Here is a 27,593-nt window from a genome sequence, read left to right as displayed (position 1 = left end):
CCTTATATTGTATAACTTGCTGTATAATATAAACTACCATCTCAAGTAGTTTCTGGAGATGGAAGAAAACAGTGACTTATTTGAGGTGTTAAGATTTGAGTTTTTAAATTCTTGTGTTTTTAGTACAATAATTAAAATGAATATAACTTTCTAGTTTTATAATTATTTTCTTTCAGATTCTAAATTCTAGGGGTGCTATTGATAAGTCTTCTTGATTACCAATTCTTACTATGTAAGTGATATTTCTTCCCTGGAGAATCAAATGTAGCTTTAGGTTCTTGTGTTTTGATATATCATAATGTTGTGTTTTGATGAAGGTCAGAATAAGCCTATCTTAAAAGATTGGTCCAAGTACAATGATTGGAATACTTGATGTCTTAAGCAATCCTAGACTTGATCTTATTGGTTGTACAGTTACTTCATTTAGCATGCAACATCCTTAATAAACCTCAGATTAAGGAATCAATGATGGAATTAAAGAGATGCTACTTCCAAGTGATGCCAAAATCCAATGATCTCAATAACCCCAAAGGAAAAAAACAATGTTTCTAGTTGAATATCCTAAAACTTTAAGCTTACATCTTTTATATAATGTGAGGCTGTGAGTGCCATAATAAAAAAGATTATTTATTGTCATTATAAAATTTTCTATGACATATCATTGTTAGGAAAATCTAGTTCCTTCCACGTTTTAGCTCTTTCATTCAGAATTATAACAATGCTCTCTATGCTGCCCTCATCACCACTTAATTTATTTTAGTGCAGCAGGTTTGGGTCTGAACTATACAGATGATCTTTTATATGTTGGCATTAGAAAATTAGAGGGAAATTCATGTAAAATCCACATTGGGATAGCTGTTTTCATAAAGACAAGAGACAAGAGATGAGGAGTATTGGGGAAGATGTGAAAAAATGCTGTTGGTTGGAATGTAAATTGATGCAGTCTCTATGGAAAACAGTATAGAAAATCATAAAATAATTAAAATAGAACTACGATATGATCCAGTAATTCTCCCTCTCAGTATATATCTAAATAAAGTGAATTCTGTACTCATTGCAATACTATTTACAGCATTCATCATATGAAAGCAATCTAGGCACCTATCAGCAGATCCATGGATGCATTGAAATATCGTAATTCAGTCACAAAGAAAAGGCACTCTTGTCACTTGCAACAACATGGATCAACCTAAAGAACATTGTATTAAGTGGAAGAGCCAGGCATGCAAAGAAAGATAATACATAGTCCCAGTTATTCGGAATCTGTATACTCATAGAAACAGAATAGAATGTTGATTACCAGTGGGTAGGAGGAGGGGAAACTGGGAAAGTGTCTGTCAAAGAATAGAAAGTTCATGTTCCATACAGTGAATACATCCTGGAGATTGTTTACCAAAGTACTCTCAGACTAAAAGGCAAAAAGTAGAGCGTTATTTTTAAGAAAAAAAGACCTATAGAGTGGAGAGTAACTCCATTCTAGTACAATGTAAAAGTGTATTCTAGCAAGTACAGACAAAGGAACAAAGCTTTTAACAAAATTAGAACAAAATAGTTATTACATATTCATAAAAATTCCATTCCAGTACTGACAAATAATGAGATACAACTGCACAGACACAAATGTGATTGTCCATAGCACTCAGGGAGGGTTTAGCATTTTGTAAGGCATTTTCCCCTAGATGACATCAAAAGGTTATTCCTTGATAGGGATGGTTTTAGCGTGCTCCCTTTGCAAACTGACCAGAGCTAATCTAGGGCCTGTGGCAGTTACCTTGGGAAAATACTGGCAAAGTCCATTTCTTGCACACACAGAGCTTAAAGAGTATAGGTCATGATAATTCCTTGTAAAGGGTAGGAAGTCAGCACTTTTTAGATTATTGCCTGCTAGAGGTGATTCTCGTTGTGGTTTCTGATTGTCTTTACCAAGTAGACTAGGCTTAGTCAAATATTAGCCCCCTTTTCATCAGGGAATTCCATCTTAGAAGATCTTTTGTTTTTAACTTCCACTGAATCTACCATGCAATGTAGCACCTACAGTTAATAATATTGTACAGTTAAAAAAATTGCTGAAAGGGTAGATTTTATGTTTAGTAATCATATCACAAGAAAAGCTGAAAAGAAGGAAGGAATTGAGGGAAGAAATGAAGAAAAAAGGGAGGAAGGATGGAAACAAAGAGAGGAAGGGAATAAGAAAGGCAGGGAAAATTGGAAAAGACAAGAAAAAGGAGAGAAAGAGCAGGCAGGTGGGAGGAGACTTTAGAAGGTGGAGGAAATGTTTATGATACTGATTTTTGGTAATGATTTTGTGGTTGTCTGCTTATATACAAACGCATCAGTGTTTATACATTATATATGAATAGTATTTTGTGTTATATGTGTCAACAGTGTTTTTTAATAGATGTAAATGACCTTTTGAAGCAGGATAAATTTTGGCCCAATTTATTTTATAACTTTGTATTAGTATTTTTAAATCAAGCATTGGCTTTCTTAGATTAATCCTTTATTTTTCTTATTATTTCTTTCCCATTATCTCTGTCTCATTTTTTGTTCTATTTTTCTTTTAAAATTTCTAGGTCCCTCATTCTTTGATCAATGATTTCACTCATACAGCTTATTCCCTTCTCTCTCTTAAATTTTAATTATAGTCTGTGAAGTTGTTTTTGCTTCTGCTTTGGTTTTCTTTCCTTGAATTTACTCCCATCCTAGTTGTTGTTATTCATTTGTTTCATTATGTGTCATTTATATTGGAATTGTCCTCAAATATTTGACAATCTGGCCTGGCTATGCATATTTAAATATGACATAAAAAGCCACCAGGTTCTGTTAGCCCAGGGAGTACTCTTCAAGTCCTGTGACCAGATGAGTTCCTGCTTTTCCCATCTGCAAAGTTCTGAGAAATGCAAGATTTTTAAAATATCTTTTCTGAGGCTGCTTGCTTATTACCAACATAACTGGATATCAGGGCTCTGTGAAAAAAGCATCAAGTGTAAAGATAGTATCAGATGCTTTCCACAATGTTAGTCCAACATGTGAATTCTATGCTCTATTGTACTTGGAACATCAGAGTGTAAAGCTTCTTTTATCCTATTTATTCAAGTAATATATCTCTTTTCTAAGAAGAAGACATGGGAGTTTAATTATTCAAATGATTTACTGTCATCCTTTTTTTTTTTTTTTTGACCACCATAGAAACATGGTTGCATTTTTAATACATAAACTCCATCAAACAAAAGCAACACTACATTAAAATAAAAGGGAAAAACATGTTATTTCATTTCAATGTCAAAGTATTAACATACTTAAACATAAATGAACCCTTACAATTCACAACAAAGAGACTAAGGCTGTATGAAAATGGCTTCATTCAACATTTACATGACAAGAAAATTGTTATGATGCATCATTATTAAAATATTGATATCTAACTATAATCCTGTTTTTAATTCCTTTTCTTTGAACTTAAAATTCCTGGACTATCTTGAGTTCTGTAGGCCTAATCAATTTAGCTCTCCTTGTGTATAGATTTTTAATATTAATTATGTGTTCATAGTTGGGCATTTTCAATTCCTAAATCACAGACTGCATTACATTAAGATAATTTGTAGATATACTGATGACTACAATATTGAATTAAAATTTTAATTAGGTCATCAATATTTCTTACCAAGCAATTATTGTTTCTATAATTTTCAATATGCTCTGCTTATGTGCACTGCTTTTGGGGAAAAGTTTACAAATTTATGGTTGGAAACTGGCTAATCACAATTATATACCTGACGAAAAGTCTACATATAATTTTAAACCTCAAGATAGGGTATTTTTACCCAAGAAATTCAGAAAAACAGACCACTGAACACGAACACAGACCAAAACTTCGTATGACTATACTGTGTAATATATTGTATAATAATATATTCTATAATAATGCAACCATGTGTAGGACTGTTTACATAGAAGCTGATGTGAGTGGTACCCCTTGAAATTATTATATAATGTGATACCATACTTACTGCTGGATTTGTGTTGTGCAATGTGAATCTACTAGAATCTATAAGATACTTTTATATAGCCACCTCTTTGGGGTGAAATATGATGTTCAATAATTATCCCCCAAAATTATTGTTCAAGGTACCACTTTTCTTTTTTTTTTTTTTAAAGATTTATATTTATTTTTCACAGGCAGAGTGGATAGTGAGAGAGAGAGAGACAGAGAGGAAGGTCTTCCTTTTGCCGTTGGTTCACCCTCCAATGGCCGCTGCGGCCGGCGCATCTCGCTGATCCGAAGCCAGGAGCCAGGTGCTTCTCCTGGTCTCCCTTGCGGGTGCAGGGCCCAAGCACTTGGGCCATCCTCCACTGCCTTCCCGGGCCATAGCAGAGAGCTGGCCTGGAAGAGGGGCAACCGGGATAGAATCCGGCGCCCCAACCGGGACTAGAACCCGGTGTGCCGGCGGCCGCAAGGCGGAGCATTAGCCTGTTAAGCCACGGCGCCGGCCGGTACCACTTTTCTTAATTAGCTAAGGCTACTGCAACAAAGTACTGTAGCCTAGGTCACTGATAACCACCAAAATTTTCTCTCTAACAGTTCTGAAAGCATGAAGTCTGTGTTCAAGTCTAACCTGGTTGGGATCTGATGAGACCTCATTTACAGATTTCAGACTGATGACTCCTCATTTGTATATTCACATAGTGAAAAAGAGAGGGAGAAATATCTTTGTTCCCCTTCATAAGGTCATAAATCCTATTCATGAGGGCTCCATCTTCCTGAACTAATAACTTTGCCAAATCCCCACCTGCTAATACTATCACAAGGGAATCAGGATTGCAACCTATGTATTTAGAGATGAAGGAGTATTCAATTCTTATCAGTGCTAGTGATGAAATAGACTTAATTTATTCAACTATCTCTGGGTGATTCATTGGACATTGTGAACATATTGTGTATTTATTTACACATATTGTGTGTATATATATAAAGCAAATAATGTAAAAATGTAATGATAAATCAGTTTCTCTTAAGCAGTTAGCACATGTTTATCATTGAAATACATAGGATTTGGCTTCTTCTATATTTGAATTATAAAACTCAGAAAGAAAGCTAGCTATTTTCAGTGTAAATTATTTTACAGCCATCACCCTTAAATGTCCATTCTGTAATCACTGGTGATTATGAAATCTTTTTACTCCAGTTAGTAAATAAAGAGGTCTTAGTGAATTTCAGTGCTTTTAAAAAGTTCTTTACAAGAAAGATTTTCTTTGATTATACTGCTTACAACATAAATGTGCCTAAAGAAAAAAGGCTGCCATGTCTAAATGGCTGTATTTCATATGGTGAAGGAGAAATTGATTGTAAAAGTCATCGCCTCTGTTAAGTGCAAATGCAATAAACTTATGAATTGCAAAGAAAGGAGGAAAAAGTAATTCACACCAATTCCATATTTCCAGTGAAAGAAAATTTTTTCTGCTGTGCATGTGGCAGAAAGATTTCTGTCTGTTAAAATTCAAAGCAAGAATATCTCAAATTGTTTTCATTGTGCCCATGATAAGAACCAGAGTTAACGGGACTGGCGCCATGGCTCCTCCACCTGTGGCGCCAGCATCCCATGTGGGCACTGGGTTCTAGTCCCAGTTGCTCTTCTTCCAGTCCAGCTCTCTGCTGTGGCCTGGGAAGGCAGTGGAGGATGGCCCAAGTGCTTGGGCCCCTGCATCCATGTGGGAGACCAGGAAGAAGCACCTGGCTCCTGGCTTTGGATCAGCACAGCGCCGGCATTTGAGGCCAAATGGGGAGTGAACCAACGGAAGGAAGACCTTTCTCTCACTCTGTGTAACTCTGATATTCAAATAAATAAATGAAATCTTTAAAAAAAATAAAAATAACCAGAGTTAAATTAGAATGTTATATATCATTGCAATGTTAGTGAATTTCAACTACATAGACCAGAGTATATAGGCTTTAAACTAAGAGGAAAATTAGGCAAAATACAAAATTTTAAATAAAATTACTTGTAAACTAGAAACTTTTCCATGTATCTGAAGATGAATTCACAATTCATAATTCTGTAATCAGCCGCTTATGTGATATAGGATAAAGAAAACTATTACACAAATAATTTTCAAAGTTTTTCAATAAAAATGAGGTTTTCTGTGCATATATAATTTTATGAATTACATGAATAATAATAATAAATGATACTTATTTATGTAGAAAAGATATTCATGGGTAGTGCCAAAAGAAACGTTAACATTTCATGTGTATTTTATAGGAATGTAAACCATAGGTGAGTAGAAGTATTTATGTTTCTGAGAAATTAAAAAAAAAAATCATCTCAGTCATACACTCTTCTAGACACTGTTAATTTACCTGTAACTATGATATTTGCTAAAATGTAGCTTTCAAATTCTTAAGTCCAGTGAAGTTTCTCCTGGGCTGACCATCAAAGATTTTGTAGGAATTTTTGTTAGTGAAAATTACTGATACTGTATTTCTTAACTTTTTAAAATTTATTATTTATTTATTATAAAAAGAGTCAGAGAGCTAAACACTCACAAAACACCTGCAAAGACTAGAGCTGGGTTTTGACAAGGTCAGGAGTTTGCCACTAAAGTCTAAGTGGGTGGCATGGGCCCATGCTTTTGAGCCATCATTTACTGCCTTCGAGTGTGCACATAGCAGAAAGCCAGAACTGGAAATAGAACTAGGACTTGAACCAAGGGACCCTGACATGTGATGCAGGCATCCTATGCAGTCTTGAAGTCATTGGGCCCACCACCTGCACCTGATGATTCATTGTGGAAGGCATATTTAAATTTCATTCATCTAAACACTTTGAAATGATGACTGGGGGCCAGCGCTGTGACACAGTAGGTTAATCCTGTGCCTGCATCCCATCCCATATGGACAACAGTTAGAGTCCTGGCTGCTCCTCTTCCAATCCAGCTCTCTGCTATGGCCTGGGAAAGCAGTAGAAGATTGCCCAAGTGCTTGACCTCCTGCACCGGCATGGGAGACCAGGAAGAAGCTCCTGGCTCCTGGTTTTGGATAGGTGCAGAGCAGGCCATAGCGGCCATTTAGAGAGTGAACCAATGGAAGGAAGACCTTTCTGTCTGTCTCTCCCTCTCACTGTCTATAACTCTACTTCTCAAATAAATAAATAAAGAAAGAAAGAAAGAAATGATGACTTTCCCACTTCCTTGTAGCAAATATTATTTGCCATTCTATTATTAAAATTAATTATTATGAACAATAATTATTTTCTCTAGTTTAATATGTATATATCCTCAAAGCCTAAGGAGGAGTATAGAGCCTTTTATTTTCTTACTAAATAGGTAAGGATTCTTATATTTGGAAGATTCTAATGGTTTCTTTGAATAGTACCATTCATAGGGAATGACCACGGACTGACATCACAGACTTGACTTCAGAGTGCCATCGCATGGTTCTCATTACTTTTCCATCATGTGTGGACCATGGGTACAATGTTTGTTTCTTTTATTGTTGCTATTTCCTGTGTTCCTTCTTTATCTACATATTAATCTCCACTAACATTTCTGATAAAATTTAAACTAATGCACTGTTTGATTTTAGTCATAACCTCTTTCAAAAACCAATATTACATAAACAATGATTCCTAAAATAGGATGCACATATCACAGAAAAAATATATGAACTTGTGTAAGATCAATGCATTTATGTACATAAAGATAAGCCGGAAAAAAATCTTTTCCATTTCTCTATTAAATTATAATTCATATAATCTCATTGGATAAATTATCAATAAAACTTTTATATACATACTATATATACTAAAACATATGGTATTTATATGTACTCATGTTTGTGCATATATTTGTGTGCTTTGCATGTATTATCTTAGTCTCTCTTTTCTGCCTGATCTTTTTTCATTTCTACACATAAATACTTGGCTTATCCAAGTATATCCATTTACTGTATTAAAAATGCAATTTGCTTTCAATGTACAAAAGAGGGGCTTGTGCTATGGTGTAGTGGGCTAAGCTTCTGCACTGAGTATGGGCGCTGGTTCTGGTCCTGGCTGCTCCTCTTCCAGTCCAGCTCTCTGCTATGGCCTTGTAAAGTGGTGGAAGAAGGCCCAAGTGGTTGAGCCCCTGTACTCTCATGGGAGATCTGGAAGAAGCTCCTGGCTCCTGGCTTTGGATCGACTCAGCTCTGGCCATTTCTAACAGCTGGGGAGTGAACCAACGGATGGAAGATTTTTCTCTGTGTCTTTCCCTCTCTGTCTGTAACTCTACCTCTCAAGCAAATAAATAAATCATTAAAAATATTCAAAAGAATATTATACTTTAAAATTATTTTAATTTATTAAATGTTTCACTAGCTGATAAGATTGTAATATTATTATTATTTTATTCAATATTTTATTTACTTATTTGAGAGGTAGAGTTACAGACAGAGGGAGAGACAGAGAGAAAGGTCTTCTTTCCGTTGGTTCACTCCACAAATGATGGCAAGGCTGGAGCTGCGCCGATCCAAAGCCAGGAGCCAGGTGCTTATTCCTGGTCTCCCATGCGGGTGCAGGGGCCCAAGGACTTGAGCCGTCTTGTACTGTTTTCCCAGGCCATAGCAGAGAGCTGGATTGGCAGAAAAGCAGCCAAGACTAGAATTTCTGCCCATATTGGATGCAGGTGGAGGATTAACCTACTGTGCCACGGCGTCAGCCCCAAATTGTAATATTATTAAAATCATGCTTGACGATGCTAGGTTAAAAAACATATTTAAGGTAGCCTCAAAAATTGTGGTGTACAAAAGGATCTGGTCCAGCAAAAGTGTTAGCCTATTTAATCATTTAAATGCTAACATCTTAAAGAGAAAACACCTGTCTGTGGATTTAGAACCAATATCCAATAGTCAATTTTTAATAAGTTGAAAAGGAATTATATAGCAGAAGCAAGCTGTATCTGTCTTGATCATTAAGTGGCTAAAACCTTTATTTGCATTGTCATGGACTTAAAGACATTTTCCTTCTCTAGATATGTGAGTGAATTATCACAAATTTGCCTAAGGTTAGCAACTAGTATAAGTAATTTATTCTTCATTTCATTATATGAAGCTTATAAAATACAAATGAATTTCATAAGGATAGATTATAGTTTTTATATCTAGCATTAAAAATTCATACAATTTAGATGACATAATTCTATAATATCTTCTCCAAATTTCAACACAGTATTCCATTCAATCAATCTATTTTAAAGGCAACAGTAATTAATTTTGAAAAAAAAATCACTCATCTTATTTGTCCTATTTGTTGACTAAATACAACTGGAATATTCCAAATTAAAATTATAGGAACAGATCATTTCATTATTTTACATCTCCAACTTCTTGAGGTCATTAAAATTTTAACTTATAAACAGCATTTTTAGCTTTAATATTAAAAATTCAGATTTTTTTTTAATTTAGAAGGAGTGCCTGTGGAAATGTTAATCAGAATAACTATCTTCATATTTAAAATCTCCAGTATAGCTAATATTTTCTTTTTTACTAACAATATTTTTATTTAAGTTATACAAGTTTCATATATTTCAGATATACAGATTTAGGAACTCAGTGGCACTTCCCCTCCATACCATCCTTCCCACCCAAGCTCCAGCCCTTCTCCCCCTCCCTCCTGAATTCCCACTCTTATCTCTTATAGTGGTCGATTTTCAGGATACTAAATATAGTATAGTTAACCCTACTCGAAGTAAAAGTGTTCGACAAATAGTCTGAAGAGAAGGAAAACAAATAAAACAAAGCACTCTTCCTGAATGTGCTCTATTTCAAAATAATTTGTAAGCTTTTAACATTATTGGTATAGAAATAGAAAGTGTTACACTCATAAAATGCTTGAATTGTTGTTTACAAATACTTTTTTTTTTAAATTTTATTATTTTTTTTGTTTTTTATTTTTGACAGGCAAAGTGGACAGTAGAGGGAGACAGAGAGAAAGGTCTTCCTTTTTGTTGGTTCACCCTCCAATGGCCGACGCGGTAGGCGCGCTGCCACCGGCGCACTGCGCTGTTCCAATGGCAGGAGCCAGGTGCTGCTCCTGGTCTCCCATGGGGTGCAGGGCCCAAGCACTTGGGCCATCCTCCAGTGCACTCCCTGGCCACAGCAGAGAGCTGGCCTGGAAGAGGGGCAACCAGGACAGGATCGGCGCCCCGACCGGGACTAGAACCGGTGTGCCGGCGCTGCAAGGCGGAGGATTAGCCTACTGAGCCACGGCGCCGGCTACAAATACTTTTTTAAACATTCATTTATTTACTTTTTAAGTCAGAGTTTAAGTCAGAGTTACACAGAGGGAGAGACAGAAGTCTTTCATCCACTGATTCACTCCCCAGTCGCAATGACTGGGGCTGAGCCTGGCCAAATCCAGGAAGCTGGAGCTTCCTCCAGGTTTCCCACATGGGTGACAGGAGCCCAAACATTTGGGCCATATTTTTGCTGCTTTTCCAGGCCATCAACAGGGAGTTGGATTAGAAGTGGAGCAGCTGAGACTAAAACTGGTCCCATATGGAATGTGACATCACAGGCAGTGAATTAACCCGCTATTGTACAATGCTGCCTAGCAAACAAATTTTAACGTAATTTTTATTGAGTTGTAAAATTCTTGGCAAGCAGTCTTATTAATCCATTTGAAGCATTTAAAGTTAAATGGAAAAATGAAACAAACCAGTTTTAGGCAACAAGGGACAGAAAAGTACATACATATTCAAATATTCACAGAAAGTATTTTGTTTTATAAAATGTATTTTATTGAAAAATATCAAGTAGTTTAATACAATTGATGAAGATGTCTATGTTAACTGTAGGAAACAATGACCTACCAAAGACAAATTTTTAATTTACTTGAAAATCAATAGAAAAGAACTGTAATCATCCATAAGAAAACAAGCAGACAGATAAAATATGCCAGTGTTTTGGTGCCTTGACCCCATATCTTATATTCTAGAAATTTTCTCAGGTTTCTCTGTGTTTGGTAGGTATTTCCAATACAAGAGAATATAAATGATACAGAAATAAGTAATTTATTTCTACATATATATATATTATTGGAAACTTGTTTCGGGATAGATAAAATTAACTGATTCATTAGTATTTTTTAAAAAATGACAAAGTAGATATTCCAGAATATTTAGCAGAAATGGCTAGTGTGTTTCCTTTCTTCATATGTAGCTTGTGTTAAACTGAGTTGTACTTGTTTTACAGTGTAGGGATTTTTGAGGATCATGAGAATTGATTTACATTGTTTGGGAATTCAGAAACCTAAAATTAAGTATAATATTCCAAGAAAGATTTGTTGCCCAATAACTTGAATTTAAAAGGAGTTCACACTGTATGCAAAAGTCAACTCAACATAAATTGAAGTCTTGAAAGTAAGACCTAAAACTATAAAATTACTAGATGAATACTTCTACAGACCATGTTCCCCAAAATTCACATGTTGACAGTCTTCAATATGATGGTAGTTGAAGGCAGATGAAGAACTCTCCCTGTTTTTAAAAAATCTTAATGAGGGAGAGAGAGAGAGAGAGAGAGGACTGGCTAGTGATATGAAAAAAAAAATGTGTCATTACTAAGTGTCCTCATTGGGTCAATTTTTTAAAAATTGGTGTTTTGTGTATCACTTTCCTTAAACATGTAAATTCAGAATCTCATCACTGAGTTATTATTTTACAATTAAATGTATAGCCTATATAAGGGTTATCAACACTATGAAACACGTAATACGTTTTCTTCTCATGAGATCTTGTTAATATAAAGCTTCTCAGAACAAGCTAAGCGAATATAACAATGGACACATGATAAGTTACTGAACAAAATAATATATAGATATTAGTTGGAGGTTAAATGAAGTTGAGAGTGTCTATAGGCACAGAGGACAGAAAGCATTTGATTATAAATTATTAATTTATCCCCAACCATCTGCTATATAAGAAAAAGAAAAAGCTTTGATTCAGAAAAGGGCTTTTTGGTCTGGACCTTTTGTGAGTGTAAAATAATTTCCTGGTTATTTTTAATCACTAACTTATTTGTATGTGTTTTATGAAAATCTATTCTTTAGATTATAGAATGAAATGTTTGTTAATTATACAACTCCTATATTTTTCTTGTAGAGGAGCCCCTGAAAAAAAATGAATGAGTATCTTGGATGAATACCTTTTATTTGCCAAAAATATTGTACTTTGGATCAGTACAAATTGCTTATGAAACACTTATATAATTTGATGAAACATTTCTATTAAATCAAAAATTTTTACATGGGGTAAAATTTTGGTGTTTCATGGATTGTCACTAGATTTCAAGGAATATATGTGCTTCCTGAATAAAATCTCCCATGAATCAAACCTCAATTCTTAAATATTTTATTCTTATGTGTAATTTATATCCATTATGAAAAGGAATATAAAAAGCAGTGTAGTAAATAGATAATGAAAATTCAGAAGTGCTGAGCTGTGATCTTAAAATAGTACCATCAATGGGTTTTTGATGAAAGATCCAGAAAAATAATGCATAATTACTACATTAATAATTTTTCTATGGCTCATCATAATATACACCCATATGAATTATACTACAAAGAGTCTTTCTACACAGTTTCTAAGCTAATTTTTAAAAGGTGAATCATATGCTTACACTTCTATTGAAAACTTGAAACACAGTATAATTTATACAAAAAAATGTGAACTTCGAAAGCAAATGAAAATATAATTGACTGTGATGAGTATATTCATAAACCTTTTTAAGAAAACTTAAAGACACTCTTCATTAATAATGGAATTATTCCCAAAGTCATTTTTATATATGTAACTAGAGTTCAACTATTAAAATTCTACATAATCAATAGCAGTGGTAAAAACTACTTTTATTATGGTTCCAGCCTTTTGCAGATCCCTGCATAATGGAGTCAGAATCCTCTGAGAATAAATGCACGATGTGCTTTGGCTCTTTTGTTAGTTTGTTCACAGAGTGAAGGTGGAAAACTTTGGGGCCACAGTTTACTTTCACATCTATTTGAGGATGTGAAAACCAAGTGTCAATTTACAATTAGTTCTATCCCAGTCAAGCTTTGTGATTTCTAATAGCTTTACTTAATTGTTTCACAGTTCTTGACAACATGAATATTTCCATTTTAGGCAGGTGATACAAGAGTTCTACATTAAGAGTGACCTTATATGTTTACTGTAGCTGGTAGGAAAACCCAATGAAGAAATACAGCTTTTGAGAAAGGGAAGAGAGATTGGATAAATTTAATCTCACATTAAAATTATGCTTAGTCTAGTTAATTACCAAATATGTAATTTCTTTTGCTCCTATGTTTACAGCATCCACTTCTGACAGCCAAAAGGAGGCAATTTATAACACATTATCCGAACACACACACACTAATTTTATTCAGCTCTCTTTCAGAAAATATGATTCTCTAATAAAAGAATACAGTTTCATTTTCTCTTTGCTGTTATTATTTCTAGATTTATTTAAAAATGCAAAAATGTCCATAGTTTCCTGTCATGTTCCAGTTTGAATGTCATTGTTTTAAGGTACCTCAATATTTTACTGTATTCTTTGCTTGTGTAACCAGGTGATTACTTAAGAAACTCAAGTATAATTAAATCAAGGAGAAACAAGAAATCAGTGCTGGAAACCAGATGCTTTATAGAACCCATCCCTGTTTTCAACTCAAAGAATAATTAATGATTATGATTTTCTTAAGAATTACATTATGATTTACAAATCATGCTGACTGGATATAGCCATAAAGAGAAACCTTAATTTATGACATTTGTCCTAGGCAACTTTTACTAGTTTATAATGTACATCTACTTTGGCCCAAATTTTGAGTTTGAATTTCTAAGGAATTATAGAGAATCGGCCATCCCACACCTCAATTTGTGGTTCTGTTGTTCTATTGTATGGCACATTTGTGAAAAGAGACTTTCATTAACAAACTTCCTAATTTGAGATAGACCTCTATTATGCAGCCTTTCACTTTTCAAGTGGTGGTTTGCTTTCAGAAACCTTGGGTGTTTAGAAACCCTGTGTTTGGTAATATGCCTGTAAATTATGGATGGTTTAAAGCTTCTGTCCTCTTATTTAAGAAAGGCAAATAAAATTACAGATCCAGGCTTTGCCTCCCCTGAGTCTTTCCCTTTAATATGGTCTCTTTTTATGCAGGTCTTTTTATTTTACACAATAATCTCTATGTTCACACAATGTTAACGAGTCTCATAATAAAGGTAGCTATACAAAAACCTGTATAGTAAGAACTAAAACAGCAAACTGACTTATTGTATGTAAACTTTGTAAAACTTGCATCAATAAGTTTACTTTTATACCTCCCTTGTTTAATTTTGAAGGTCCTCTACAGGGCCTCCCCTTGTCCTTTTTAACTTGGAGTGCTTTAGCGTGGCGTGGCGTTGGAAGAACAGTTTAGCCATCATTTTACCCTCTTTGCTCCTCTCCTATGCAAATGACTCTGACATGAAACTCAAAACACTCAGGAGAGCTCTGACACTGTGAGCAGAAAACTATGAGGAAACATGGGGAAAATGCATTCTGAAACAATCAAAATTTACCTAAAGAGAGTGGTTTCGCCTGGGCTGTGGTATTGGGACACTCAAAGCTCTTCACAGCCACTGGGAAATGTTAGAGGAACTGGAATGCTGGTAAACCAGGCAGAATGAACTTGTGCCTGAAATACAGAGAATTCAGATGAAACATGGGCTTATTTTCTGTTGTTGTTGTTGAGGGATGATTGTTTTTATTGTCCAATCTAAGTAGTAACCTAAATTTTGCTGTGATTAGACAACACTTTGATAATTTAATTTTTATATATGTGTATATAACATTTATATATGTGTGTATGACATTTTCATGATCTAGCATGTATCATAGTGTCTTGCAAAAAAGGTTACTGCAGTAAGAATATAAAAATATATATATTTCCTAAAACAATGCAGTATTTCACACATCTTTTTTTTTTCTTTTTTAAAGATTTATTTTATTTATTTGAAAGGTAGAGTTATAGAGAGGGAGAGGGAGAGGAGGAGGGGGAGGGAGAGGAGGAGGGGGAGGGAGAGGAGGAGGGGGAGGGAGAGGAGGAGGGGGAGGGAGAGGAGGAGGGGGAGGGAGAGGAGGAGGGAGAGAGAAAGAGAATCTTCTGCTTGCTAGTTCATTCTCCATATGTCTGCAATGGCCAGGGCGGGGCCAGTTTGAAACCATAAGTCTTAATTCTATCCAGGTCTCCCACATGCGTGGCAGGCGCTCAAGGACTTGGACCATCATATGCTGTTGTTCCCAGCTCCTTAACAAGGAGTAGGAGAAGAAATGGAGCAGCTGAGACTCAAACCTGCACTCATGTGCGATGCTTGCATCCCAGGTGGCAGCTTCACTTAATGTGCTACAACTTCGTCCCCAACATGTTGATTTTCAATTCTTGAATTCAATTTTATACTGATTTTGAGTAGTCTTCCTAACCAGTTCCACATGTCTACTCACGTTTTCTACACGGTAGACTTGTTTGTTTCCTGGAGCTAACCTTATTTATTGGTGTTGGGTCACTAACTGGATTTGTGTTTCCTGAAAAAAGCTGCAAGTTTGTAGCTTGTCTGCAATCATTAACTCAATCCTTGTTTTTACACTTATACTTTAGCCTCTAATCAGTTGTATTTCTATGCCAATATATCTTTTCCCAGTTTGCCTTCTTTAAATCTGACCACATGGATCAAAATCTGAGGCTTTCACAAGGCTTTTACACTCTGAAAAGCATGCTTAGTTTTCCTATAAGGTAAAGACATTGAGAAACACTAAATTTTTCCAGTCAGAAATTTACCTTTCTGCTGATTATAGAACAATGTACAGTATTACATCAAGTCTGGTTGATATCTGGGATACGCATCTTCACCATTATCATTAATCTGGCATTAGGTAATCTACATATTTTAATAGTGTATTTTAGACAAAATTTTTATGCAGTGCATTCTCCAACTTGCTTTCTGTTTTTCTTTTCTAGAGTTTAAGAGGTCACTCAAGGAAGATGAAATAATTACAATACAGAAAGCTAAACAGGGGTCTGCCATTGTCATTGTAGTGCAGTGGTTTAAGCTGCACAGTGACACCAGCTTCCCCTCTCAGAGTGCTGGTTTCTGCTTCCCATCTAGTCTCTTGCTAACTACTTCTCAAGGCAGCAGAAGATGGACCAAAGACTCGGGCCTCTCCCATCCATACCTGATAATGAGATGCAGTTCCTTTCTCCTAGCTTTGGCCTGCCCCAGGCCATGCTATTGTGACTATTTGAATGATGAATCAGCAGATGAAAGATCTCTCTCATTTCTCTTCTTTTTTTTGGACCGGCAGAGTGGATAGTGAGAGAGAGAGACAGAGAGAAAGGTCTTCCTTTTAGCCGTTGGTTCACCCTCCAATGGCCGCTGCGGCCGGCGCACTGCAGCCAGCACATCGTGCTGATCCGAAGCCAGGAGCCAGGTGCTTCTCCTGGTCTCCCATGTGGGTGCAGGGCCCAAGGACTTGGGCCATCCTCCACTGCCTTCCCGAGCCATAGCAGAGAGCTGGCCTGGAAGAGGGGCAACCGGGATTAAATCCGGCACCCCAACCGGGACTAGAACCTGGTGTGCCAGTGCCACAGCGGAGGATTAGTCTGTTGAGCCACGGCGCCGGCCTCTCTTCTGTATCTCACTGTCTCTCCCAAACTCTGTCACTCTGCTTTTCAGATAAGTAAAGCTTAAAAAAAGGTTAAACAGATGACATAACAATGAATACAGTGAGATAATGAACTAAAGGAACTATCAAAACAAATCCATTAAACATCTTTATAAAATGTAGAATGAAAAATGCCATCTATGTCAAATCATTAGGTTGTACCTTAAAATATGTATAATAACTTAAATCAGAACATTTTAGAGAAATTTAAAAAACAGCATTAAAATCTGTGATTACAGAGTAGACAGAAATTATGGCTTTGCAAAACTTAAAGAAGGAAGGAAAGGGATTGAGTCAGGGAATGAAGGAGAGAAGAAAGTATCATTATCTTCTTAGAATTGTACCTGTAAAACACATAAAATACTATAATAATTATATTAATATATACAATTATATTAATGATATTTATTAATAAAAAGACAAAACCCTAATAAATAATATCATAAAAGATAACAATATGAAATTGTTTCTGAAACATAATAAAAGAATCTGATTTATGGCAATAATCAAATAGTGGTTGCAAATAAGTATAGTTTAATTATAAAAACATATATAGTAATACATACATTAGCAATTTTCTTGAGTTCATTTAATGTTTAATCATCATTTTTTTTAAAGATTTGTTTATTCATTTGAAAGTCAGAATTACAGACAGTGTGAGACAGAGAGAGAGATCCTCCATCCTCTTTGGCCAAGAGCCTCTTCCAGGTCTTCCATGTCGGTGGCAGGGGTCCAATCACTTCGGCCAGCCTCCACTGCTTTTCCCAGGGTATTAGAAGGGAGCTGGATAGAAAGTGGAGCAGCCCAAACACAAACCAGCAGTTATATTGGATGTAGGCATTGCAGGTAGCAGCTTTTACTCGCTGTACCACGATGCTCACCCCATCATGATTCTAGCCTGCAAATCTGATCTTGACTACCTATGATTTTACTTTTTATTTTATGCTTAATTTTATTTTCTTAAAAAATACATTGATTATTTGACTTGTAGATTTGCAAACCAGATATGATTTTCTTTTAATTCTCATCAACGCTTTGCTGTTTCTATGAAATTTTGTTTTCTAAGAATAATTAGTTAAAAATAAGGACAATTATGGAATTATTTAAAACTCTATTAGAGGAATTTGCGAGGAGGTAATATCTTGAAATCTTCAATTGCATCTAAAATTATTTATCAAATAATAAAGGTTGACATGGTTTGGGAACTATTTCTAATAACATTTACTTCCCTGTATCTGTTCAGATTCTTTTGCCAACTTTGTATCATGTTGAATCCAGGATTTTGACGTGTAATTAGGATGAAATTCAGAGAAATATAAATGATCAGAATGCATCAAGCTAGCCCTAAAAATTGACTTGATTGGAGATTAAAGAATAAATGATCCACTTTTGCTACAGATCCAACTGTATGAAACTTCTTTAACATAACTGAAATACATTATACTAGACATCAATGTTCTATGCATGGGATCCCATGCCTCCATTACTTTCTACAGAAATAATCTATTTATAGTACATGAAATATTTGAAATACATATAGGAAATTTGTTTTATCTCCATTACTTTCATAATATCTGTGTTAAAAAGATGAAACAAAATGTCTTACTTTCTACTTTGTGAGTGATATAACATTTTCCTTTGAAAGTTAGTGTAGATTATGAGCTTTTGGCCTAAAAGTTAAGTTGTCAGTTTTAGTATTTTTCTCATCCTATATCTGAGTCCCCAGGTTCATAATTCTGGCTTCAGCTCCTGATTCAGCATCCAGCTAAAGTGGACCCTGGGAAGCAGCAGGTAGTAGTTCCAGAAATTGGGTCCCTGCCTCCCATGTGATAGAACTGGATCAATTCCACCTTCAGGGTTTGAATCTCTCTCAGGCCTTTGTATACATATGGAAAATGAACCAGGAATGACAGATCCATCTCTCTGCTTCTATCCTTATCTACCTTTAAGTAAAGTAAACAAAAATATTAAAAGAAAGAAAGTTGTTGCATAAGTTGAAAAACTAAAAGAAGACTATTCACAAATTATTTTTTTTGTATGACTTTACCTTCTTTTTCAGATATTTCACACAAAGCTTCAGTGGAAAATTTTTTCACTCATGATTGTAATAAGTTGATACATTTTCCTTATTAAGATGCATTAAGCATGCCCATGCATTTTTTTTTTTCTTCTAGCAATGGTTGTTTTGAGCAACCTGGAACCAAATACAACTTATGAAATCAGGGTTGCAGCTGTAAATGGAAAAGGACAAGGAGACTACAGTAAAATAGAAGTCTTCCAAACATTACCAGTTCGTAAGTAATCAACTGTTTTGCTTTTTGTTGCCATTCTCTTTACCTCACAAATTCAGTGATATTTTCAAATCTAGAGAGTACATTTCAACACTTTTGGGAAGTGAATTATGTCTTTGTGAAGCAGTTTTTGAAGATGGTGGCATATCAGATTTATAAAAATAACTGCTTTGGAGCTAGACAAAAAAGATAAGATGCATTGAAATAAGTAAAATAAAAAGTGCTCTCTGAACAATGGCTCCCTCTTGAAAGCATCTTTGTTATTCATAGCCTGATTAGTTCAGACTATTCCTTGAGAGAATAAAGCACTGTTTTTGTAACAAACTGATTATTTTGTTCTCTTGATGACACGTGACCTTTGCCTTTATTCTACAAACTAGGTGGGTCCTAAGTGTGAAGAACTGAAAACAACAAATTAATCCAGTACAGCAGTGCCTATAGGATAAGACTAAATGAAGTATTCTTGTTCCCCCAGTACTATCCTATTCAAATGTATTTAAGTCAACTGGATTTCTGTGTAGTTAACATTTTTAAAAATGTGAAAAAAGTTAAAAAGTGTGAGAAAACTTGAATATGACAGCAAAATTCTGTTTTAAAACCTATGCATTACCCCGCCTCTTTTATACGCATGTTAAAAAACAGACAGATTGGTCACAATAAATCATCTTCCTCTAATATGGATTCAGTAATTTATTTTGGTTCACATAAAATCTGTCTGATGCATTTGTTCTTTTCCATCACCAATGCTGATGTCTCATTTAATCACTGGTTATTATTTGCAGCAGGATGACTCCAGTACATGTCAATTTCTAACCCTACATCCAATTTTGTCTTCCCCTACTTAGTATTTTAAAATGATTCTTAGTGATTTCACAAAAATTAAATAGTGACCTATCTCTCCTTTGCTTAAGATTCTCAAACATAACATTCTTATTTCCACCTTGCATTCATGTATACCTAATCTGGCCAACCACCCTTACACTTCTTAGTCCGATTTCACAAAGTCCTCTCTATCAGAAGGCTGAACTATAGTTTCCCAAAAAATTGTTCATCATGTCCTAATGCTTTTGCTTCTGATCAGACCTGAGTAACTTCTAATCATCTTATAATCAACTTGATTTCCTGCTACATTTAGGCATATGTTCCTTCATTTACTCATAAATCACTTCTTTACTTCTTTAAAAGCTTCAATCATAATTCACCACTTTTTCTTTTCCTTTCTCTTTCTTTTAAATTATAATCCTTCTATTTTCTTGGAGTATTATTGCTGACTTGCCAACTTCTCTTATAAACAGTGAACACCTGGAGGGAAAGAGCACTAACTATTTTATTGATAAGTCTATATTTTTGCAGCTTTCAGGACTGTTTTAAAGCTCAAATGACAAAATATGTGAAAACTATTGAGTATGTCATAACTGTCTATAATTAATTTTCATATTATTGTGTACAATAATTCCATTGTAATGAAAATTATAAAGCTATACATTCAGTCTTTTCTCTTTGTTAGAATCTATGTTTGTTCTGAATTTTATTTGATTTTCCAAGAAAGTTTCAGTTGTAACTTATTCACAAATTTGTTGTAAGGTTAAAGAAGTTAAATATATGATTAAATACCTTAAATTTATATCTAAGGCATTTGCTAATTAAAATCGCCTCTGCTTATAATTATATCCTTATGCTATTTAAAAATAACTATTACAATATGACAGAGAACTTTTAGTATATCCTATGCTGTAATTCACTTAAAAATGATATCAAAAGATGTGAGCTATCAAATCCATTTTATAATATTTTGATTTTCACATTATCTCTCATAAAATACTTTTTTAGAAATTATTATGCTGGTGCTTATAGAAGTTTTAAAACACCTTGAGTCTATTGCATTTTCTATATAACATGCTGTCAAATATCTGCATGTTAATTCAATTAATACACAATCCATTTCCACTATACTGCATTTATGTATTTCTATAGGGTTACAACATATGACTACTTTATTACCTCTTTTCATGCAAAACACTCAATTTTTACTTTTCTCAAAGAAACTTCTCATCTTCTTAAGGTTGGACAACCCTCTCCATTATGCTTTGCTTAGTTTGTTTGTCTTTGGCTTCTTCTTTGTAAAACCAAGTTCTACGTGTTTCTAGATCATTGCATGCTAACAATTTTATAAGACATCATGATATTGATATCCACAGAGAATTTGAGAAAATAGAGGCAGTGTGATGCTGGTGCATGTCCAAGCACGTTGCATCAGCAACACATAGCATGGAACTCTGATTCCATGTTGTCATGCACTGATGGTATCATTCCCAAAGGAAATTTGTGCACCTCAGTAGATCCCTATTGTATTAAAACAACAACAACAACAACAAAAAAAAAAAAAAAAAAAAAAAACAAAAAACAAGGGTGCTTCAAAAAGTTTATGGAAAAATGCCATGAAAGGATAAGTTTATTTTGGTACAAAAAATTTTGAAATCCATGCATAGTGTTTTATACAACATTTTCCAAAAAATTTTGAAGAATCCTCCTATTGTGAGTATCTTGCCTATAAGACCATTTCTATGTGAAGAATAACATCAAAGGCAAGTATTCTCATGAGACTAAAAGAAAAAAAAATACCTAAACACAGGTTTATAAAATTGTACACTAGAATCGTTCTTCATACAGATTTGTTATTAGAAAAAATGCTGATCACAGCAGATAACAAAGTGTAAGCCATCATCTTTTTGTTATGTATACAATCTATATAGTTTGATGTGATAATATTTTATACTAATAAGTTTTATGAAATAAATTTATTTGGCAAGATAAATATTATTTATTGTTAATACAATAAGTAAATTTTTACACTTATAGAATGCAGCATTGTTTTCAGAGTATCTGATCATAAATATAAATATAAATAAATATAAATAATAATAATTTGTTCCTGACATTTCAGAATGTTGGCACAATTCTTCCTGATTTGTGAAAATTGTTGCTTCTTTTGACCACCTGGGAAAATGAGAATCAGACATTTTTATGTTACAACAAAGGGCAAAAATCACATGTAATATCCAGGATAACATCATATATTTTGATTAAGAGTCACTGTGTTTATTAAAATGCATTTCTCCAGGTATCTTAAACATGTAGAAAATTAAGAATGTGTTATTGACTATCTAGGTGAACCAAGTCCTCCATCCATACATGGACAGCCAAGCAGTGGGAAGAGCTTTAAACTCAGCATCACTAAACAGGATGATGGAGGAGCCCCTATATTGGAATACATCGTTAAATATAGAAGTGTAAGTAACTCTTGATTTTGTACCAAGGTTTTTGTTTTCGAAATGCATTATAGTTTGCATTCAGTTCATAGACACATTAGTACTGAATGTATATTCAGTAATAGCAATGATAAATATTAACTTTCCGTTCCTGAAATTCATCATGATAAATTGTGAAATGTGTTGTGGCTTCTGCAGCTGCTGCTCCACCTCCTCCTTCTGTGACCCCCCTCTCCCCTCCCTGTTTCTCCTGTTTCTCCAGCTCCTTCTTTGTATTTAAAAATCTCAGCCATTATCATCAAAGTAGACTCAGGACTTTCATGTTTTGACTTTTAATTATGGAGGGAGACTTGTCAGGAATGATATTCTATTCTTATTTTCTGAGATGTTTCACAGGATATCTTCTCCCTTCCCCACTTATTACTAGTAAATGCAGGACCTCTTCTCAATTCTACTTACAGTAAGTAGGAGTATAAAAAATCACGTCAATTTAATTACTTTATCTGCAGCATCTGATTATTTTATCCTTATTTTCCTTGTTTTATCCTTATCCTTTATTTAGCAAAAAAATGGCCACACTGATCTTGAGGAAGTGAGAATAATTTTTGTCATTTTGTTAGCACTCTCTAATAAAGTGACTGGATGGCTACTCACAACATGGGATTTTTGATAGGTATTGGAGGGTAAAAGATACCCATTGGTTGAAGAATAATGAGAAAAGTGACCCCATGGACTTTGCCCCTTTGCCTTTAGCTGAAAATGATGCTAAAGGCCACTGAAAATGATTTTTCCTGAAAAGTTGTGCATAAGTACTATTTAGTTTTTATGCCTAACGTAGAATATGTTGAAAATGAAACTTAATTTAGTTTTGTAAGATTTATATACTAATATTGATGATTGTCCCATAATGCTTATACAATATGAATTTTATGTTCATGCTGACTGAAGATTTGTGGTACTATCTAAGCTAATTATATTTTAGCAGATAGTGGTTTTATTATTTATTTATTTATTTAATTGAAAGGCAGAGTTACAGGAAGGGAAAGACAGAGAGATCTTGCATTTTGTAGTTCATTCAAAAATGGCCACAAATGCCACAGCTGGGTCAAGTTGAAGCCAGGAGTCCGGAACTCTATCTGGGTCTGCTACATGGGTGGCAGGGGCCCAAGTACTTGAGCCATCTTCTGCTTTCTCAAACACAGTAGTAGGAAGCTGGACTGGGATTTGAGCAGCAGGAACACAAACTGGTATTTATGGGATGCTGGCGCCACAGGCAGTGTTTTAACCTGCTATGCCACACTACCGACCCAGAAGATAGTCTTTTAAAAACTGGTCATGAAGTAATATGCAGTTGAATTTTCAATATTCCCTAACAAATCTACAATTTTCTAAATAAAAATATTTGCCACTTCTTAACTCAAACTTCTAAGTTTTGAAGATTAGTATGAAAGCAAATTTCATTTTGGGTAGCCTATTTCAATCATAAATTTTAGATAATGTTTGACTATTTTTAACAATTTATTTTAAAGACAGCATTACTTAGAGAGAAAAATCTTCCATCTGCTGTCACTCCCCAAATTGCTGCAAGGGCCAGGACTGGGCATGGAGCCTGAAAATCTACCCAGGTCTCCCATGGGGATGGCAGGGACCCAAGTACTTGAGTCATTTAACTTATTTACGTTTTGGTAGATAGTGTTTTGATTTTTTTTACAAGTTTTATGTATGTATTTGAAAAGAGGCTTATTTATTTGTTTGGAAACTGAATCAGGTGTAGAACAGGAGAGACTTGAACTAGAATTCAAATGGGATGCTGGCATTGCAGGAGGGAGCTTAACATGCTGTGCCACAAGGCTGGTTTCCCAGTTGCATATTTTAATGTTAATATGAATACTCCCTTCACCAGACAGCTCTTTGTCTCAGGTTTCCTGTTGGTCACGATAAAGAGTTGTGTGTGTCTTTTGGTTACTGCTTGGCAGCTTCAAACCTCTACCCCAAGAAAGCTGAAGGCTCATTGGTCTCCAAGTGAACCTGACAATTGTGGTGAAACCTAAGTCGCCACCTCTTTAGTTAGTGCTTTTATTAAAAAAATGTCTATTTTATCTATAGTTAGGCTTTTTTTTTTCAGCTGTGCTTCTATTTCCAGTCATCCAGAAATGAAGTTTAGAAACTAAGAATGCTGCTGCTCATAGCACTTATCTTTCTCAATATTTAATACAAATTTAAAAAATAACATCACAAATATACTCAAAAACCTTTTTGTATCTTGTTTATAGGAAGCCCATAATTTCCACGTGGATTTTTACTCATGAGTTCAGTATAAACTTTTCATTTCTTAGAGTGTTCTTTTGAACTACAGGTAATTAAAAAGATGAATTAAAACTTGAGTTTCAACTGAAGCAACAATACATGTCTTTATTGAAGCAATATTTCTTTTATCACATTAAATAAGACTATGTGTTAGAAAACCCAGGTTTAGGGTGGCATCTCAGATATATATTCAGGAATCCAAATTATCTTCCATTATATTATTTTCATCCTTTGTATATTATATTGGTTTTTATCCCATAATAATTATTTTGTGTTCATATAAAGGAGACCTCTCATGCAAATTGAGTGATGAGGAGAGTTGAAAGGAATAAAGGCAGAATAAACTGTTCAACTGAATCTGTCTTCCTTTTAGCAATACAAAAAATATTTTTATAAGAACCAAACCAAAGAAATCTCGTTACATATAAATATATCTAATGAGCTTTATCAGTAAAAGGTGATTAAAATGAGTATTTGAAATAGCTAAACAATGTGTGTCTAAAAGCACACACTACCAGCATTTTGAGTAATATAATTTTGGGCTATCCAGAACATTTTCACCCAGTGCAAAATGTTTCACATCACTGACTCCAATTTACCACATTGCTAGCAGCATTTCCAGTCACCGTTGAAAGCATAAATGTTCCCATGAGTAGCCCTACACCTATCTGGGGTCAATTAGATTCACAAAATAGTAATAATGACATTCTGGACATTTGGGAAGGCAAATGCACACACACGAAAGTGAATTTTATTAAAAAAAAAAAACTGTGTGTGGAATCCAAAAATTTATCACTCCAAAATAAACATATTTTAATTTGATTTATCCCCTCTCTACATCAGAACCTCACAACAGTTGAAAAAATTAATTGTCAATAAAAATAAACTTTTTTCACAATGTAAATTTTAAAGCTTAAAACATTGTTTTAGTTGATGGTGCCATCCATTTAGTCCATCCATAAAGAACTTTGGTTCCTGGGAACTTAATCATGTTAATGCAGTCTTTTTATCATTATTAAGTGAAGAAAAATGAGCATCTTTAAAGATAATTTATAAGAATTATAAAGCAAAAATTAGTCAGAAAAGACCAGATAAAGAAGGAAAGGCAAAACCTTCATGGGTTTCTATTTTTCTCTTCTCACATATTGGCCTTTGTGTGATGAGGGGAAATGACAAGGAACATTATCGCAATGGGTTAGGGGTCAATGATGAAGTTCTCCCCTGTGTTTTTCTGCTGTTGCTTTTGACTCTCTCAAAATACACTAATAGGGGCCAGTGCTGTGGCATAGCAGGTAAAGCTTCTGCCTGCAGTGTTGGCATCCCATATGATTGCCAGTTTGAATCCTGGCTGCTCCACTTCTGATCCAGCTCTCTGCTATAGCTTGGGAAAGCAGTGGAAGATGTCTGGTTCCTGGCTTCGGATCAACTCAGCTTTGGCCATCACAGCCTTTTGGGGAGTGAACCAGCGGATGGAAGACCTCTCTCTTGCTCTCCCTGTCTCTCTCTTTCTTTATCTCCTCCACCTCCACCTCCCCCACCTCCTCTTCTTCCTCTCTCTCTTCCTCCCTGCCTCCCTCTGCCTCTCTCTAACTCTGCCTTTCAAATCAATAAATAAATCTTAAGAAAGAAAAAAAAAAACCCTTAATACCATTTGATACTGTTCATTGTCCCTCCTGTCTCATGTTGCACTGACCAGACCACTTTCGAATATTGGCAGGCAAAGTTTTTATTGTGCCTTATCTTCAGAATTATATTGGTAAAGCCGTGTTTCATCTGCTCTTACAATTTTTCAAAGAAATGCTTCAGGATCTTGATCCTACTGTTCTCTAGGGAAAGCTCCACTACTGTCTTCAGTTGATCTGGGCACAACAGTTTTGGCACTACATCAAGTCAAAAATTTTCTGCATTTCCATTTTTCAGTCTGAATTATGTAAGCTAAACCAGTTGAGATGTCTGTGGTGTTGGTCACTATTCCTGCTGGAAATGGTTAGTCTTTTTTAATAACAGCACAACCAGAGTGATTGTTTTTTATCAAAAAATGATATGGCTGATCATCCATTGTGGGGCTCATCTTAAACATCATTTTGTTTCCTAGAGGAAGTTATCCATTTGTAAACTGTGATTTCTCTGGGACATTGTCCCTGAAATCTTTGTGTAATGCATCAATGATTTCATCATTTTTCCATCCAAGCTTAACCAAAATGTGATGTTTATTCATACCACAAATTTTGCAAATATAAGATTTATTTTATTTATTTGACAGAATTACAGAGAAAGGTAGAGAGAGAGAGAGAGAGGTCTTCTATCTGCTGGTTTACTCCCCAAATGGCTGCAACAGCAGGAGCTGCACCAATCCAAAACCAGGAGCCAGGAGCCAGGAGCCAGGAACCAGGAGCTTCTTCTGGGTCTCCCAAGTGGGTGCAGGGACCCAAGGAGTTGGGCCATCTTCTACTGCTTTCCCAGGCTAGAGAAGAGAGCTGGGTCAGAAGTGGAGCAGCCAGGACTTGAACCAGCATCCATATGGGATGCCAGCACTGCAAGCCAGGGCTTTAACCCACTGCGCCACAGTGTTGACCCCTCATATCTTATTTTAAGTGCTTCAAATTAGATCCTGTTCAGATGTGTTATAAAAAGTTAGTGTGAGTTTATTTTGGTGCAAGAAATTTTGAAATCCACATGCTGCTTCTTTACAGGATCAGAATGCATTAAATTTTTGAAGACCCTCATGTTCACATATTCAAGTACTTGAAAAGTTTGTGGAAAAACTGGCTTTAAAATTTTAAATTAAAGTTTAAGATTGGACTTAAAATTTCATCACTTGGAGGGAATATCATTACATTCTTAGAATTGTATCTACAAAGTACATTGAATCTGTTAAAAACTAAATAAGGGGCCGGTGCTGTGCCTCACTTGGTTAATCCTCCACTGGCATCCCATATTGGTGCTGGGTTCTAGTCCCAGTTGCTCCTCTTCCAGTCTAGCTCTCTGCTGTGG

The 27,593-nt window shown here is 35.0% G+C and overlaps 1 protein-coding gene across 1 annotated transcript in view; it reads left to right on the top strand.

The window, feature by feature from the left end:
• NCAM2 (neural cell adhesion molecule 2) overlaps positions 1–27,593 on the top strand; it is a 576,480-nt gene that overhangs the window by 488,410 nt on the left and 60,477 nt on the right. The window contains exons 13-14 of the mRNA XM_062180124.1: positions 18,907–19,026; positions 22,192–22,313. Coding sequence (XP_062036108.1) covers positions 18,907–19,026; positions 22,192–22,313 — 242 coding nt within the window. The remainder of the gene's footprint in view (positions 1–18,906; positions 19,027–22,191; positions 22,314–27,593) is intronic.

This window comes from Lepus europaeus, chromosome 2 (genome assembly GCF_033115175.1).
Source record: "Lepus europaeus isolate LE1 chromosome 2, mLepTim1.pri, whole genome shotgun sequence".
Lineage (NCBI taxonomy): Eukaryota > Metazoa > Chordata > Mammalia > Lagomorpha > Leporidae > Lepus > Lepus europaeus.
The sequence above is the reverse complement of the archived record's forward strand: the minus strand, read 5'-3'. Positions and strand labels throughout refer to the sequence as shown.